The sequence below is a fragment of the Scyliorhinus torazame genome, chromosome 27 (assembly GCF_047496885.1).
Source record: "Scyliorhinus torazame isolate Kashiwa2021f chromosome 27, sScyTor2.1, whole genome shotgun sequence".
Lineage (NCBI taxonomy): Eukaryota > Metazoa > Chordata > Chondrichthyes > Carcharhiniformes > Scyliorhinidae > Scyliorhinus > Scyliorhinus torazame.
In genome coordinates, this window is record NC_092733.1 from 25,178,119 (window position 1) to 25,190,153 (window position 12,035).

At 52.2% G+C, this 12,035-nt stretch overlaps 1 protein-coding gene across 1 annotated transcript in view; it reads right to left on the reverse strand.

Moving 5' to 3' along the window:
- The window catches only part of LOC140403318 (adhesion G protein-coupled receptor E3-like), an 89,666-nt gene extending 79,062 nt beyond the window's left edge, over positions 1–10,604 (reverse strand). Inside the window, exon 1 of the mRNA XM_072491165.1 lies at positions 10,271–10,604. Coding sequence (XP_072347266.1) covers positions 10,271–10,298 — 28 coding nt within the window. The 5' untranslated portion in view covers positions 10,299–10,604. The remainder of the gene's footprint in view (positions 1–10,270) is intronic.
- Positions 10,605–12,035: the final 1,431 nt, after the last annotated feature.

Here is a 12,035-nt window from a genome sequence, read left to right on the forward strand (position 1 = left end):
CCTCGATTTCGGCGTCGGAAGGGATTCTCCGCCCGAATGCCGATTACGAAATTGGCGTCGGGGAACGGCGAACCCCGCCCCTTGTGACTGGGAGCCGAGAGTGCGACCATAGGAGCTGCCTGACACTGCCCAACTAGCAGCCAAGTCAGGAACTCAGCCCCTGAACCGCACCCAACTTTGAAACTTGGCTGAGGGGGCGGCACTCTCACCGAGAGTCCTTCCATTTCCTAGAAATGTCAGTTTTGCCCAGAAATAGGCAAACATGAACATGTTTGTCAGGCCGTCGTTATCGGCAACGCAACGGCTGTGGGTTCAGGAAGCCCTGGTGGTGTTTTCTGATAGGCACGTGATCGAGCATCAAAACAAATAGCTGACTCTTGCTATCTGCCTAGGCTGGTGGCGGGGGGGTAGGACGGCACACTGTGGACCGCTTGAGGGCTTGACCTCTATCAGCTGAGTGCAGTGCTTCATGGTGTGTTTGATAGGGCCCAACACAGCGTAACCTTGAGGCGGGGACGGACTGGGTGGCAGCACTGGGACTCTGGGTTAGACTCTGAATGCTACTGATAGCAATTGTCCTAAAACTCTGAGCGGATGTGGGGGGAGAACACAACCCCCCTCAACCCCACAACCCCAGAGAAATGTCTTTAGAAAGCTGCAGCGAATGGAACAGATGGGAAATCAATAACTACATTTGAACTAATTTACAGCGTATATATTTGGATTCGACAGCGCAGGGAAGGGGAAACAAATCTGGCGGGACTTGGGGAATGAAATGAAAATCGCTTATTGTCACAAGTACGCTTCAAATGAAGGGGCGGTTTAGCACAGGGCTAAATCGCTGGCTTTGAAAGCAGACCAGCAGCACGGTTCAATTTCCGGAACAGCCTCCCCGAATAGGCGCCGGAATGTGGTGACTAGGGGCTTTTCACAGTAACTTCATTGAAGCCTACTTGTGACAATAAGCGATTTTCATTCATTTTCATTTCATTTCAAGTTACTGTGAAAAACCCCTAGTCGCCACATTCCGGCGCCTGTTCGGGGAGGCTGGTACGGGAATTGAACTGTGCTGCTGGCCTGCCTTGGTCTGCTTTCAAAGCCAGCGATTTAGCCCTGTGCTAAACAGCGCAGCAGGAGTGGGACTGAGCAGCCACTGACTTGATGGGCCGAACGATCTCCTTCTGTGTTGTGTGATCCAAGGCTTACCTGCTGTCAATGTTTGACCCGAACATTGCCAGGAGTTTTGGAGTTTAATTCGCCCAAGCTTAGATTATGTAGCAGTCGGATTACCAGCGTAGCCACGCTTTCACCCCCTCACCTGGGCTACAGTGACTGACGGAGGGCAGGCCCTGATGTAACACTCAGAATGAAACTGATAGACGAGGGCACTTCACTCCCAGTAAGAGCGAAACGCATGTTGTACCTACTGCACATCCTGGACCAGCTGTAGGTGATAATTAGCTCAAATTATTTCTGCTAACCAACCCCCCATCCCCACAGATAGTTGCTAAATCCAAGCTGTTAACTTTTGATCACGGACTTTTAAAGACCAATCAGTCGTGGGACGTGGGTGTCGCATTTATTGCCCACCCCTAATTGCCCCAGAACTGAGCGGCTTGCTCGGCCATTACAGGGTTGACCTGCTATGGATCTGGAGTCGCTGTGGTCGTGACGGAAGCGCAACAGCCAACCCGTGCACAGGGAGATCCCACAGGCAGCAGTGCCAACCCTGGGCAGAGACTCTGCGCTCGTGACGTTGGTGGAGGGTGGGTGCGGTGGTCAGGAATTTCCCCGCTCTTCTTTCACATTGCATCACGGGATCATTCTCACTCATCTCGGAGGTCTGGTGGAGCGGTGGCACTGCCCTTGCCGCTGGAACGGGCGCTCCCGGGTTCAAACCCCGCACAGGACACGTCGGCCACGGGAGGGACGCCCATTACCCAGTCCAACGGGCTAATAATCAACTCGGGAATCCCTTGTGCAGCAAACGCTAAAAAAAAAGAGATTTGCATTCATCTCCGAGGGGAATGTTAGGGTAGCCAACTGTGACTAAATGTATTCCTGGAGGTTTCACTGTATGACTTGCCCCCACCCTCTGTCTATTAGTCAGCCAACACAGCCAACCTTGTGATGCACGGCCTTCCTTCGCCAATTGGAATAAATAAAGACTCATTGCCCAATTGGATGATGTCAGCCAAGGAGCTCTCCTTCTACCCCCTCCCACCCTTCATTTTCACTCTCTTTCCATCTGCCAAATCGAAATATTCAAGTGGGGCGACAAAAGAGGAACAAACATTTTTTTTTAAATTTAGTGTACCCAATTCATTTTTTCCAATTAAGGGGCAATTTAGCGCGGCCAATCCACCTACCCTGCACATCTTTGGGTTGTGGGGACGAAACCCACGCAGACACGGGGAGAATGTGCAAACTCCACACGGATAGCGACCCAGAGCCGGGATCGAACCTGGGACCTCGGCGCCGTGAGGCTGCAGGGCTAACCCACTGCTCCACCGTGCTGCCCGAGGAACAAACATTTTAATGGCCCGATTATAATTCTCTTTCCCTCCAGGGTCGCACACAGCGGCAGTGTCCCGGAGATCGACCTCCAATTCCTGGAGACTCCAGGTGGAGGGATGGAATTCTGCGGGTGGCAGGCAGGGCCTCGGACGAGCACCTCGCCTGGAAGCCAGCACCTCAGACAGTGCCGCAGCCCTGCGCAGGGAGTGCCGACCGGCATCTGGCGAGCCCTCACCCACCATTAAACTCCCTTTCCCCACTGGCGGCTGCTGATTGGCCAGTCGTGCTTTCCCGGCCTCCTCCCTTGGCGTTTTCTTTATTAAATCTCAGATTCCTAGTCGTCACTTTTCGGTGTGCTTGTCGGCGATGGAGCGAACGCTAGCAATGTTTAATTGCCCGCCTCTGCTCCATCCGAGTGCCCCTTGGCCGATCCGGAGGTCGCTCTGGGGTTAAATGTTGCTCGGCGAGGGAATGTTGCGCGTTAGGGCGTGCTGGTAAACCTCCAGTTTCAGTCCAGGGCTCAGAAGCGCATGAAAGGACTTTGCATTCCTGCCCTCAATTCAAATGCTTCCAACAGCTTGAAGCGTGACTTCCCGGGCTACAGTGACACAATCCGAGGGAAATGAATGGGAACAATAGATCCCTGGCAGCGAGTCACAAGCTGGAATCCATGCGAGGGAGGATTGGATGATCTCGTAGTCACAGAGAGCAAGCTTTAGTCTGACTGCCTGTTGCTCAGCTCAGGGTTTGCATATTAACTGGGGCCATTATTCTGGCTCTTTGTCTAGTTCAGCGCACAGTGTTATGTATTCGGCTATCTGGGATTGCCACCAGCACAAAATGAACCGCGAGCTTGGGCTGTGACTTCTTAATGCAGGTTTCTGGGGAAATAATTATTACTTGTTCTGCAAATCCTGAGTTTGCCCTGTAGCACTGTGGCTGAATCTACTCCCTCATTTCTTTCACATTGACTGAAACCCCTCGCTATTTACACACACACACACACATCACCTGCATCCTACCTCCGACCAAAAACCTAACTGCTCCAACTATCGATGGAATCCCTAAAGTGCAGAAGGAGGCCATTCGGCCCACTGAGTCTGCACCGACCCTCTGAAAGAGCACTCCGCCCAGGCCCACTAGCCTGCCCTATCCCCGTAACCCCACCTAACCTTTGGACACTAAGGGGGCAATTTTAACACGGCCAATCCACCTAACCTGCACATCTTTGGACTGTGGGAGGAAACCAGAGCACCCGGAGGAAACCCACGCACACACGGGGAGAGAACGTGCAGACTCCGCACAGTCACCCAAGGTCGGCATCGAACCCGGGTCCCTGGCGCTGTGAGGCAGCAGTGCTAACCACTGTACCACCTTGCCGCCACACCACTGTGCCACCTTTCCAATATTTAAACATTCCACTCGTCGTTCCACTGATCGCACTGCCGTAGTTTAAGATGCAGCTTGTTGGTGCTTTGATGATAATAATAATCGCTTATTGTCACAAGTAGGGTTCAATGAAGTTACTGTGAAAAGCCCCTAGTCGCCACATTTCGGCGGGTACGGGAATTGAACCCGCGCTGCTGCCTTGCTCTGCATTACAAGCCAGCTGTTTAGTCCACTGTGCTAAACCAGCCCCAGTTATTGTTGGGTGAATGCATACGTGGTACAGACCAATAAGGATCTGGATCAGAGCCTTATACAGACACTTGTAGCGCAGAAACAGATACTTCAGTCCAGCTGGTCAATGCCAGGGTTTGTGACTCCTTACAGATTCCTACAGAACACTGCAAGGCCTGGATAGAGTGGGCGTGGAGAGGATGTTTCCACTGGGTAGGAGAGACTAGAACCCGAGGGCACCGCCTCAGACTGAAGGGGCGAGCCTTTAAAACAGAGATGAGGAGGAATTTCTTCAGCCAGAGGGTGGTGAATCTGTGGAACTCTTTGCCGCAGAAGGCTGTGGAGGCCAATTCACTGAGTGTCTTTAAGACAGAGATAGATAGGTTCTTGATTAATAAGGGGATCAGGGGTTATGGGGAGAAGGCAGGAGTATGGGGATGAGAAATTATTGAATGGCGGAGCAGGCTCGATGGGCCGAATGGCCTAAAGCTGCTCCTATCTGCTCCTAAATGGCCTAAATCTGCTCCTACCGGCAGCACGGTAGCATTGTGGATAGCACAATTGCTTCACAGGCTCCAGGGTCCCAGGTTCGATTCCGGCTTGGGTCACTGTCTGTGCGGAGTCTGCACATCCTCCCCGTGTGTGCGTGGGTTTCCTCCGGGTGCTCCGGTTTCCTCCCACAGTCCAAAGATGTGCAGGTTAGGTGGATTGGCCGTGCGAAATTGCCCTTAGTGACCAAAATTGCCCATAGTGTTGGGTGGGGTTGCTGGGTTATGGGGATAGGGTGGAGGTGTGGACCTTGGGTAGGGTGCTCTTTCCAAGAGCCAGTGCAGACACGATGGGCCGAATGGCTTCCTTCTGCACTGTAAATTCTATTCTATGAAATCTCTTATAATCTTACCTCACCTCACCTCCTCAGCAAGTCCTATTCCTTTCTCCCTCACGTTTCTGCCTACATTCCTCCTCAAGTACTTCATCATCTTCTCTCTGTGGTAGCGAGTTCCACAATCTAACTACCTTCTGGCTAAACGCTTCTCCTGAATCCTTGACGGGCGACTCTTGTGTTTGTCGCCCCGAGTTGTGTTCTTGCTCCAATCAAACCCTTTCATGATCTGAAAGGCTGTGTTAAGTTGACTGATCCCGGGCTATCAGTACAGAGACCACAAAACTGGCTCTTGATGTGACTGGATTAGAAAGAGGACATTGTGAACCGCTCCGAACCGCCACCCAGCCATTCCTGTTGGGAAAGGTGCACATGGAGGTATCAAATAATGACAGAACCCGGCCTCAGTCATGATATTCTGCTTCACCAACAGCGTTCCCTCCATCACATGTGGGATGTTCGCTGATGGTTGCACAGTGCTCAATACCATTCACAATTCCGTCAATAAGACACGGTAGCATTGTGGATAGCACAATTGCTGCACAGCTCCAGGGTCCCAGGTTCGATTCCCGGCTCGGGTCACTATCTGTGCGGAGTCTGCACGTTCTCCCCTATGTGTGCGTGGGTTTCCTCCGGGTGCTCCGGTTTCCTCCCACAGTCCAAAGATGTGCAGGTTAGGTGGATTGGCCATGCTAAATTGCCCTTAGTGTCCGAAATTGCCCTTGGTGGTGGGTGGGGTTACTGGGTTGTGGGGATAGGGTGGAGGTGTTGAGCTTGGGTAGGGTGCTCTTTCCAAGAGCCGGTGCAGACTCGATGGGCCGAATGGCCTCCTTCTGCACTGTAAATTCTATGTAAAAAAAAAAGACAGCCCAAAATCCCGCACATAGGTCAAGAGTGGGCTAACCAACTGGCAAAATAAATTTCACTCCACTCAGACGATGGACCGTCTCCCATAATAGTGTACCTCTTCGCAATGTTCAACGGCATGGCTACGAGAGCAGGTGAGAGGCTGAGAACTCGGCAGTGCATGACTAACCCTCCTCCTGACTCCCCAAGTCCCCCTCCATGCGGCACAAGGCAGGGATGCGGCGGTAATACGTCCCCCTACGTCTGGAAATGGTGCAGTCCCGGCAGCATCCCAGACGCTCGGCGCTATCCAGGAAGAAAGGGCCTCTGTTTGATCAGCAGCTCTCGCAGAGCCTCTGGCCCTCCCCGTTAGCGGCAGCCAGTACCGTCCGCTGACTGGGCGGCATCAGGGCACCGACGCTTCCTCACGGAACGCGAAACGCCATCCCCCTCTCGGTTCCCCTGAAGGTCGCATTCCAGGCAGCACGGTGGCGCAGTGGGTTAGCATTGCTGCCTCACGGCGCCGGGATCCCAGGTTCGATCCCGGCTCTGGGTCACTGTCCGTGTGGAGTTTGCACATTCTCCCCGTGTTTGCGTGGGTTTCGCCCCCACAACCCAAAAGATGTGCAGGGGAGGTGGGTTGGCCACGTTAAATTGCCCCTTAATTGGAAAATATGAACTGGGCACTCTAAATTTATAAAAAAAGATTGCATTCCATCCTGACCTGAGCATAGAGATAGGCCATTTGGCCTATCATTTCTGGACTGGTTCTCCGGCATGAGCAATTTACTTAGTGTCTCTCTGCTGCCTTCTCCCTGTAACCCTCCTTCTTCAGATGACAGTGTAATTCCCTTTCGAACGCTTCGATTGAACTGATGGAACGGGGTGGAATTCCACCGCGCAGGATTTGCCAGAAGTGACAAGCGCTCAGGTGGAAATGTGACACGTAGCGACAGGGCGCCTGACCTATTGCGGCGGAACCAATGATCGCTGCCGCCTGTCTCACTTTCGCACCACGTGCATTCACGGTCGAATTCAAAACAAAGCATCGCGGCTCGGCTCTCTGATGCGGTGACCTGCCACGAATTGTTGGCACCTGACCTTTCGACTCAGTGTTGGAAATTTCTGCCCTGATTTCTGTCTATTGGCTTGAGTCAGATCGGTAGCTGCATGGCCGGACTGTGCCCAGGCATCATTCACAAACAACAGGAAGCATGAACACGGCATTATTGCTTTCATGGCATTCTACAAAACGGGGCCTTTCCCTGCGCTCCCATATCAGCCCGTGCTGCCTGCCACCTTCCTCTTCCTGTGGCATTCATGTATTTCCTGATCGTTCCTTTCACATCGAGAAAAGAACACACTGTTCCACACTTTCCTGGGCCTGTTTATACGTTAATGTTTAATCCTGTAACTGAGTTTATTTACATCTTCATCCCGCCGTCTTTTCCTCCCTGTTTTCATCCTGTCCATCACCGTCTCCTCCCCTCTCTGTGCCTTCCATCTTTCCTGCTTTTTCTCTGCCTCCTTTTTCTGGTCTCACCTTCAGTCTCTCTTTTTTTTTGCTCTGTCCCTCCTTTCTTCCCCTCTTTCCCGGTTAGTCGAGTCTTTCCGTCCTTCTCTCCATCTCTATTTCCCAGATTACTTTCTTTTAATTGGCTTTTTCACCGCTTTTTCTCTTACTCCTTCTCTCATTTGCCTGTCCAGGTGCGTGTGTGTGGTGTGTGCGTGTGTGTGCGTGTGTGTGGTGTGTGAGTGCATGTGGTTTGTGTGTGTTTGTGTGTGAGTGCGTGTGGTGTGCGTGCCAGTTTGTGTGCGTGTCAGTGTGAACGTTTGTGTATGTATGTTAATGTGTGTGTGTCAGTGTGTGTATGTCAGTGCGTGAGTGTTTGTGCGAATGTGTGTGTGCATGAGTGTGTGTCAGTGTGTTTGCATGTGTGAGTGCGTGAGCGTACGTGTGTGTGAGTGTGTGCGTGTCAGTGTGGGTGTGTGCAAGTGTGCGTGTATAAGTACGTGTGTTAGTGTGTGTGTGTCTGTGTGTATGAGTGTGAGTGTGTCTGTGTCCGTGTGTGTGTGTGTCAGTGTGTGTGAGTGTGAGTGTGTGTGAGTGTGTGTGTCTGTGTCAGTGTGAGTGTGTGTGAGTGTGAGTGAGTGTGTGTGTGTGTGTCTGTGTCAGTGTGAGTGTGAGTGTGTGTGAGTGTGTGTGTGTGTCTGTGTCAGTGTGAGTGTCTGTCAGTGTGAGTGTGTGTGAGTGTGTGTGCGTCAGTGTCAGTGTCAGTGTGTGAGTGTCTGTGTCAGTGTGAGTGTGTGTGTGAGTGAGTGTGTTTGTGTGTGTCAGTGCGAGTGTGTCAATGAGTGTGCCTGTGTCAGTGAGTGTGTCAGTGAGTGTGTCAGTGTGTGTGTGTGCTGGGTGTTTTTATGTATCTCAGTGGCTAACAGTTTTGTTTTCTGAGTCACAAGGTTGTACATTTCAATCTCACTCCTGGATTGCTGTTTGAAATGTAGCCTGGTACCTAAATCCGGGGGGTGTCTAAATCCGGAGGGTGTCTAAATCCGGAGGGTGCCGAAATCCGGGGGGTGCCGAAATCCGGAGGCTGCCTAAATCCGGAGGGTGCCGAAATCCGGAGGGTGCCGAAATCCGGAGGGTGCCGAAATCTGGAGGGTGCCTAAATCCTGAGGGTGTCTAAATCCGGAGGGTGTCTAAATCCGGAGGGGGCCGAAATCCGGAGGGTGCCAAAATCCGGAGGGTGCTGAAATCCGGAGGGTGCCTAAATCCGGAGGGTGTCTAAATCCGGAGGGTGTCTAAATCCGGAGGGGGCCGAAATCCGGAGGGTGCCTAAATCCGGAGGGTGCCAAAATCCGGAGGGTGCTGAAATCCGGAGGGTGCTGAAATCCGGAGGGTGTCGAAATCTGGAGGGTGCCTAAATCCGGAGGGTGTCTAAATCCGGAGGGTGCCGAAATCCGGAGGGGGCCGAAATCCGGAGGGGGCCGAAATCCGGAGGGTGCCTAAATCCGGAGGGTGCCAAAATCCGGAGGGTGCCGAAATCCGGAGGGTGCCTAAATCCGGAGGGTGCTGAAATCCGGAGGGTGCCTAAATCCGGAGGGTGCCTAAATCCGGAGGGTGCCAAAATCCGGAGGGTGCTGAAATCCGGAGGGTGCCTAAATCCGGAGGGTGTCTAAATCCGGAGGGTGTCTAAATCCGGAGGGGGCCGAAATCCGGAGGGTGCCTAAATCCGGAGGGTGCCAAAATCCGGAGGGTGCTGAAATCCGGAGGGTGCCTAAATCCGGAGGGTGCCGAAATCCGGAGGGTGCTGAAATCCGGAGGGTGCCTAAATCCGGAGGGTGTCTAAATCCGGGGGGTGCCGAAATCCGGAGGGTGCCAAAATGCTGAGTGTGCCGAAATCCGGAGGGTGCCGAAATCCTGAGGGTGTCTAAATCCTGAGGGGGCCTAAATCCTGAGGGTGCCTAAATCCGGAGGGTGCCTAAATCCTGAGGGTGCCTAAATCCGGAGGGTGTCTAAATCCGGAGGGTGTCTAAATCCGGAGGGTGCCGAAATCCTGAGGGTGCCTAAATCCTGAGGGTGCCTAAATCCTGAGCGTGCCTAAATCCGGAGGGTGCCTAAATCCTGAGGGTGTCTAAATCCTGAGGGTGCCTAAATCCGGAGGGTGCCTAAATCCTGAGGGTGCCTAAATCCTGAGGGTGCCTAAATCCGGAGGGTGCCTAAATCCGGAGGGTGCCTAAATCCTGAGGGTGCCTAAATCCTGAGGGTGCCTAAATCCGGAGGGTGTCTAAATCCGGAGGGTGTCTAAATCCGGAGGGTGCCGAAATCCTGAGGGTGCCTAACTGTCTAAATCCGGAGGGTGCCACACCACCTGATCCTCTGTAAAAGCCACGGAATGTCGTAGCTGTGAAAGGTGCTATAAAAATACAAGTCCTTCTTTCTCACATCTATCCACTGAAATCATTGACATGGTTTGAAAAAAAAAGCCCCCAAGGAAAATTAGCATGGTTGATGTTTGCATGAGCTGTTTGGAGCAAACCCCAGGACGCCATCCCCCCCACCCCCCCCCCCCCCCAGCCTCAGCCTCTGCTGCCACTCGATGAGGAAGTGCCCAGCAGCGTTGGCAGCCTTGCCCACACTGAAGGGAAAGGTGTCTCCACACTCGGGCTACGAGCACTGGCAATGGAAACAACACACATTGTCGCATCGTCACACTGAACGCTTAGCTCCCAGTCTGACAGATGCACCGACTGGAATAGTTAAAACTCCCAAGAATTGGAAATCCATCGAGCAATAATTCATCGAGACCGGAGAGGCAGAAGGAGAAAGGGTGACAGAGAGAGAGAGAGAGAGAGGGATTGACCGAGCAGTGACTCACAATTGGACTTTTCTTGTCGACTTACCCAGAACAGGGAATATATTGGGTTGCATGAATGAAAGGTGGCTCCTACTCTTCGGATGAAACAGCAGGATTCCTGGAGAACGGTAAAAGTGCCCTCTCCCACACTGTGGCCACACACGGCTGATAAACTGCTGCCCTCTCCCACACTGTGGCCACACACGGCTGATGAACTGCTGCCCTCTCCCACACTGTGGCCACACACGGCTGATGGACTGCCGTCCTCTGTACTGCCCTCACACAGTTCTCCTGCGACTGATTGCTGCCCTGCGTGACTGGCAGCACTGAGCAGGCAGCAAGACTCATGTGTTTTTGAAACTCTACTCCCTCTCTGTTCGAACCAATGACGAGCCTCAAAGGGGGAGGAGACCGAATGGCATTTCTCGTCGGCTGCTGCAGTTACAAATTAAATAATGAGTCACCGTTTATTTTGGCCGTACCTCTAATTTCTTCTGCGCTGTTGTGGATTTCCCTCGACAACTTTAAAAGCGGCAATGCTCAGATGCTGTAACAAGTGAATACAAAGTCACTCACGCTGTTCCTCGGTTGTCCCTCACTGCTCAGTGCTGGCAACTGCACATAGAATTTAAAGTGATTGTCAAAAGAACCATAGGTAGCATGAGGTAAAATTGTTCGATGCAGCAAGTAGGTACGATCTCATCCGACAGACAATAGAACAATAGAACATTACAGCGCAGTACAGGCCCTTCGATCCTCGATGTTGCTCCGACCTGTGAAACCACTCTAAAGCCCACCTACACTATTCCCTTATCGTCCGTATGTCTATCCAATGACCATTTGAATGCCCTTAATGTTGGCGAGTCCACTACTGTTGCAGGCAGGGCATTCCACACCCTTACTACTCTCTGAGTAAAGAACCTACCTCTGACATCTGTCTTATATCTATCTCCCCTCAATTTAAAGCTATGTCCCCTCGTGCTAGACATCACCATCCGAGGAAAAAGGCTCTCACTGTCCACCCTATCCAATCCTCTGATCACCTTGACAACGCCGTGCTCCCCCTGAACTGCCCCTGGACCATTATAATACCCTTATCTGAGGAAGGATGCTCTTGTTCTAGCGAGAGTGCGGCGAAGGTTGACCAGACTGATTCCTGGGATGGCGGGACCGGTGTATGAGGAGAGATCGAATCGGTATTCATTGGAGTTCAGAAGAATGAGGGAGGGAATCTCATAGGAACCTGTAAAATTCTAACAGGACGAGACAGGGGAGGTGCAGGGAGGATGTTCCCGATGGTGGGTGTGTCCAGAACCAGGGGTCACAGTCTGAGGATACGGGACATTTAGGACTGAGATGAGGAGACATTTCTTCACCCAGAGAGTGGTTGGCCTGTGGAATTTGCTACCACAGGAAGTAGTTGAGGCCAAAATAAAAAGCATTTAGATGTAACACTTGGAGTGAAGGGGATCAAAGGATATGGGGGGAAGGCGGGATTAGGCTATTGAGTTGGATGATTGGCCATGATCATAATGAATGGCGGAGCGGGCTCAAAGGGCCGAATGGCCTCCTCCTGCTCCTATCTTCTATGTTTGGTCTGTACGTGGGACTTGAACCCAAAACATGATGGCACAGAATCAGAAGTACCAACTGAGCCACAACACTTTACTGTGCAGTAAATGTTCTATGCTGTAGAGTCGGGATATTTTTTCACAGAGTGAGGATAATTTGGACAATGGGGGTAATGTAATAATGGAGAAAATGGATCAGCCACATCCGATAGATCCTTCCCCTTTCAATCCATTGAATTC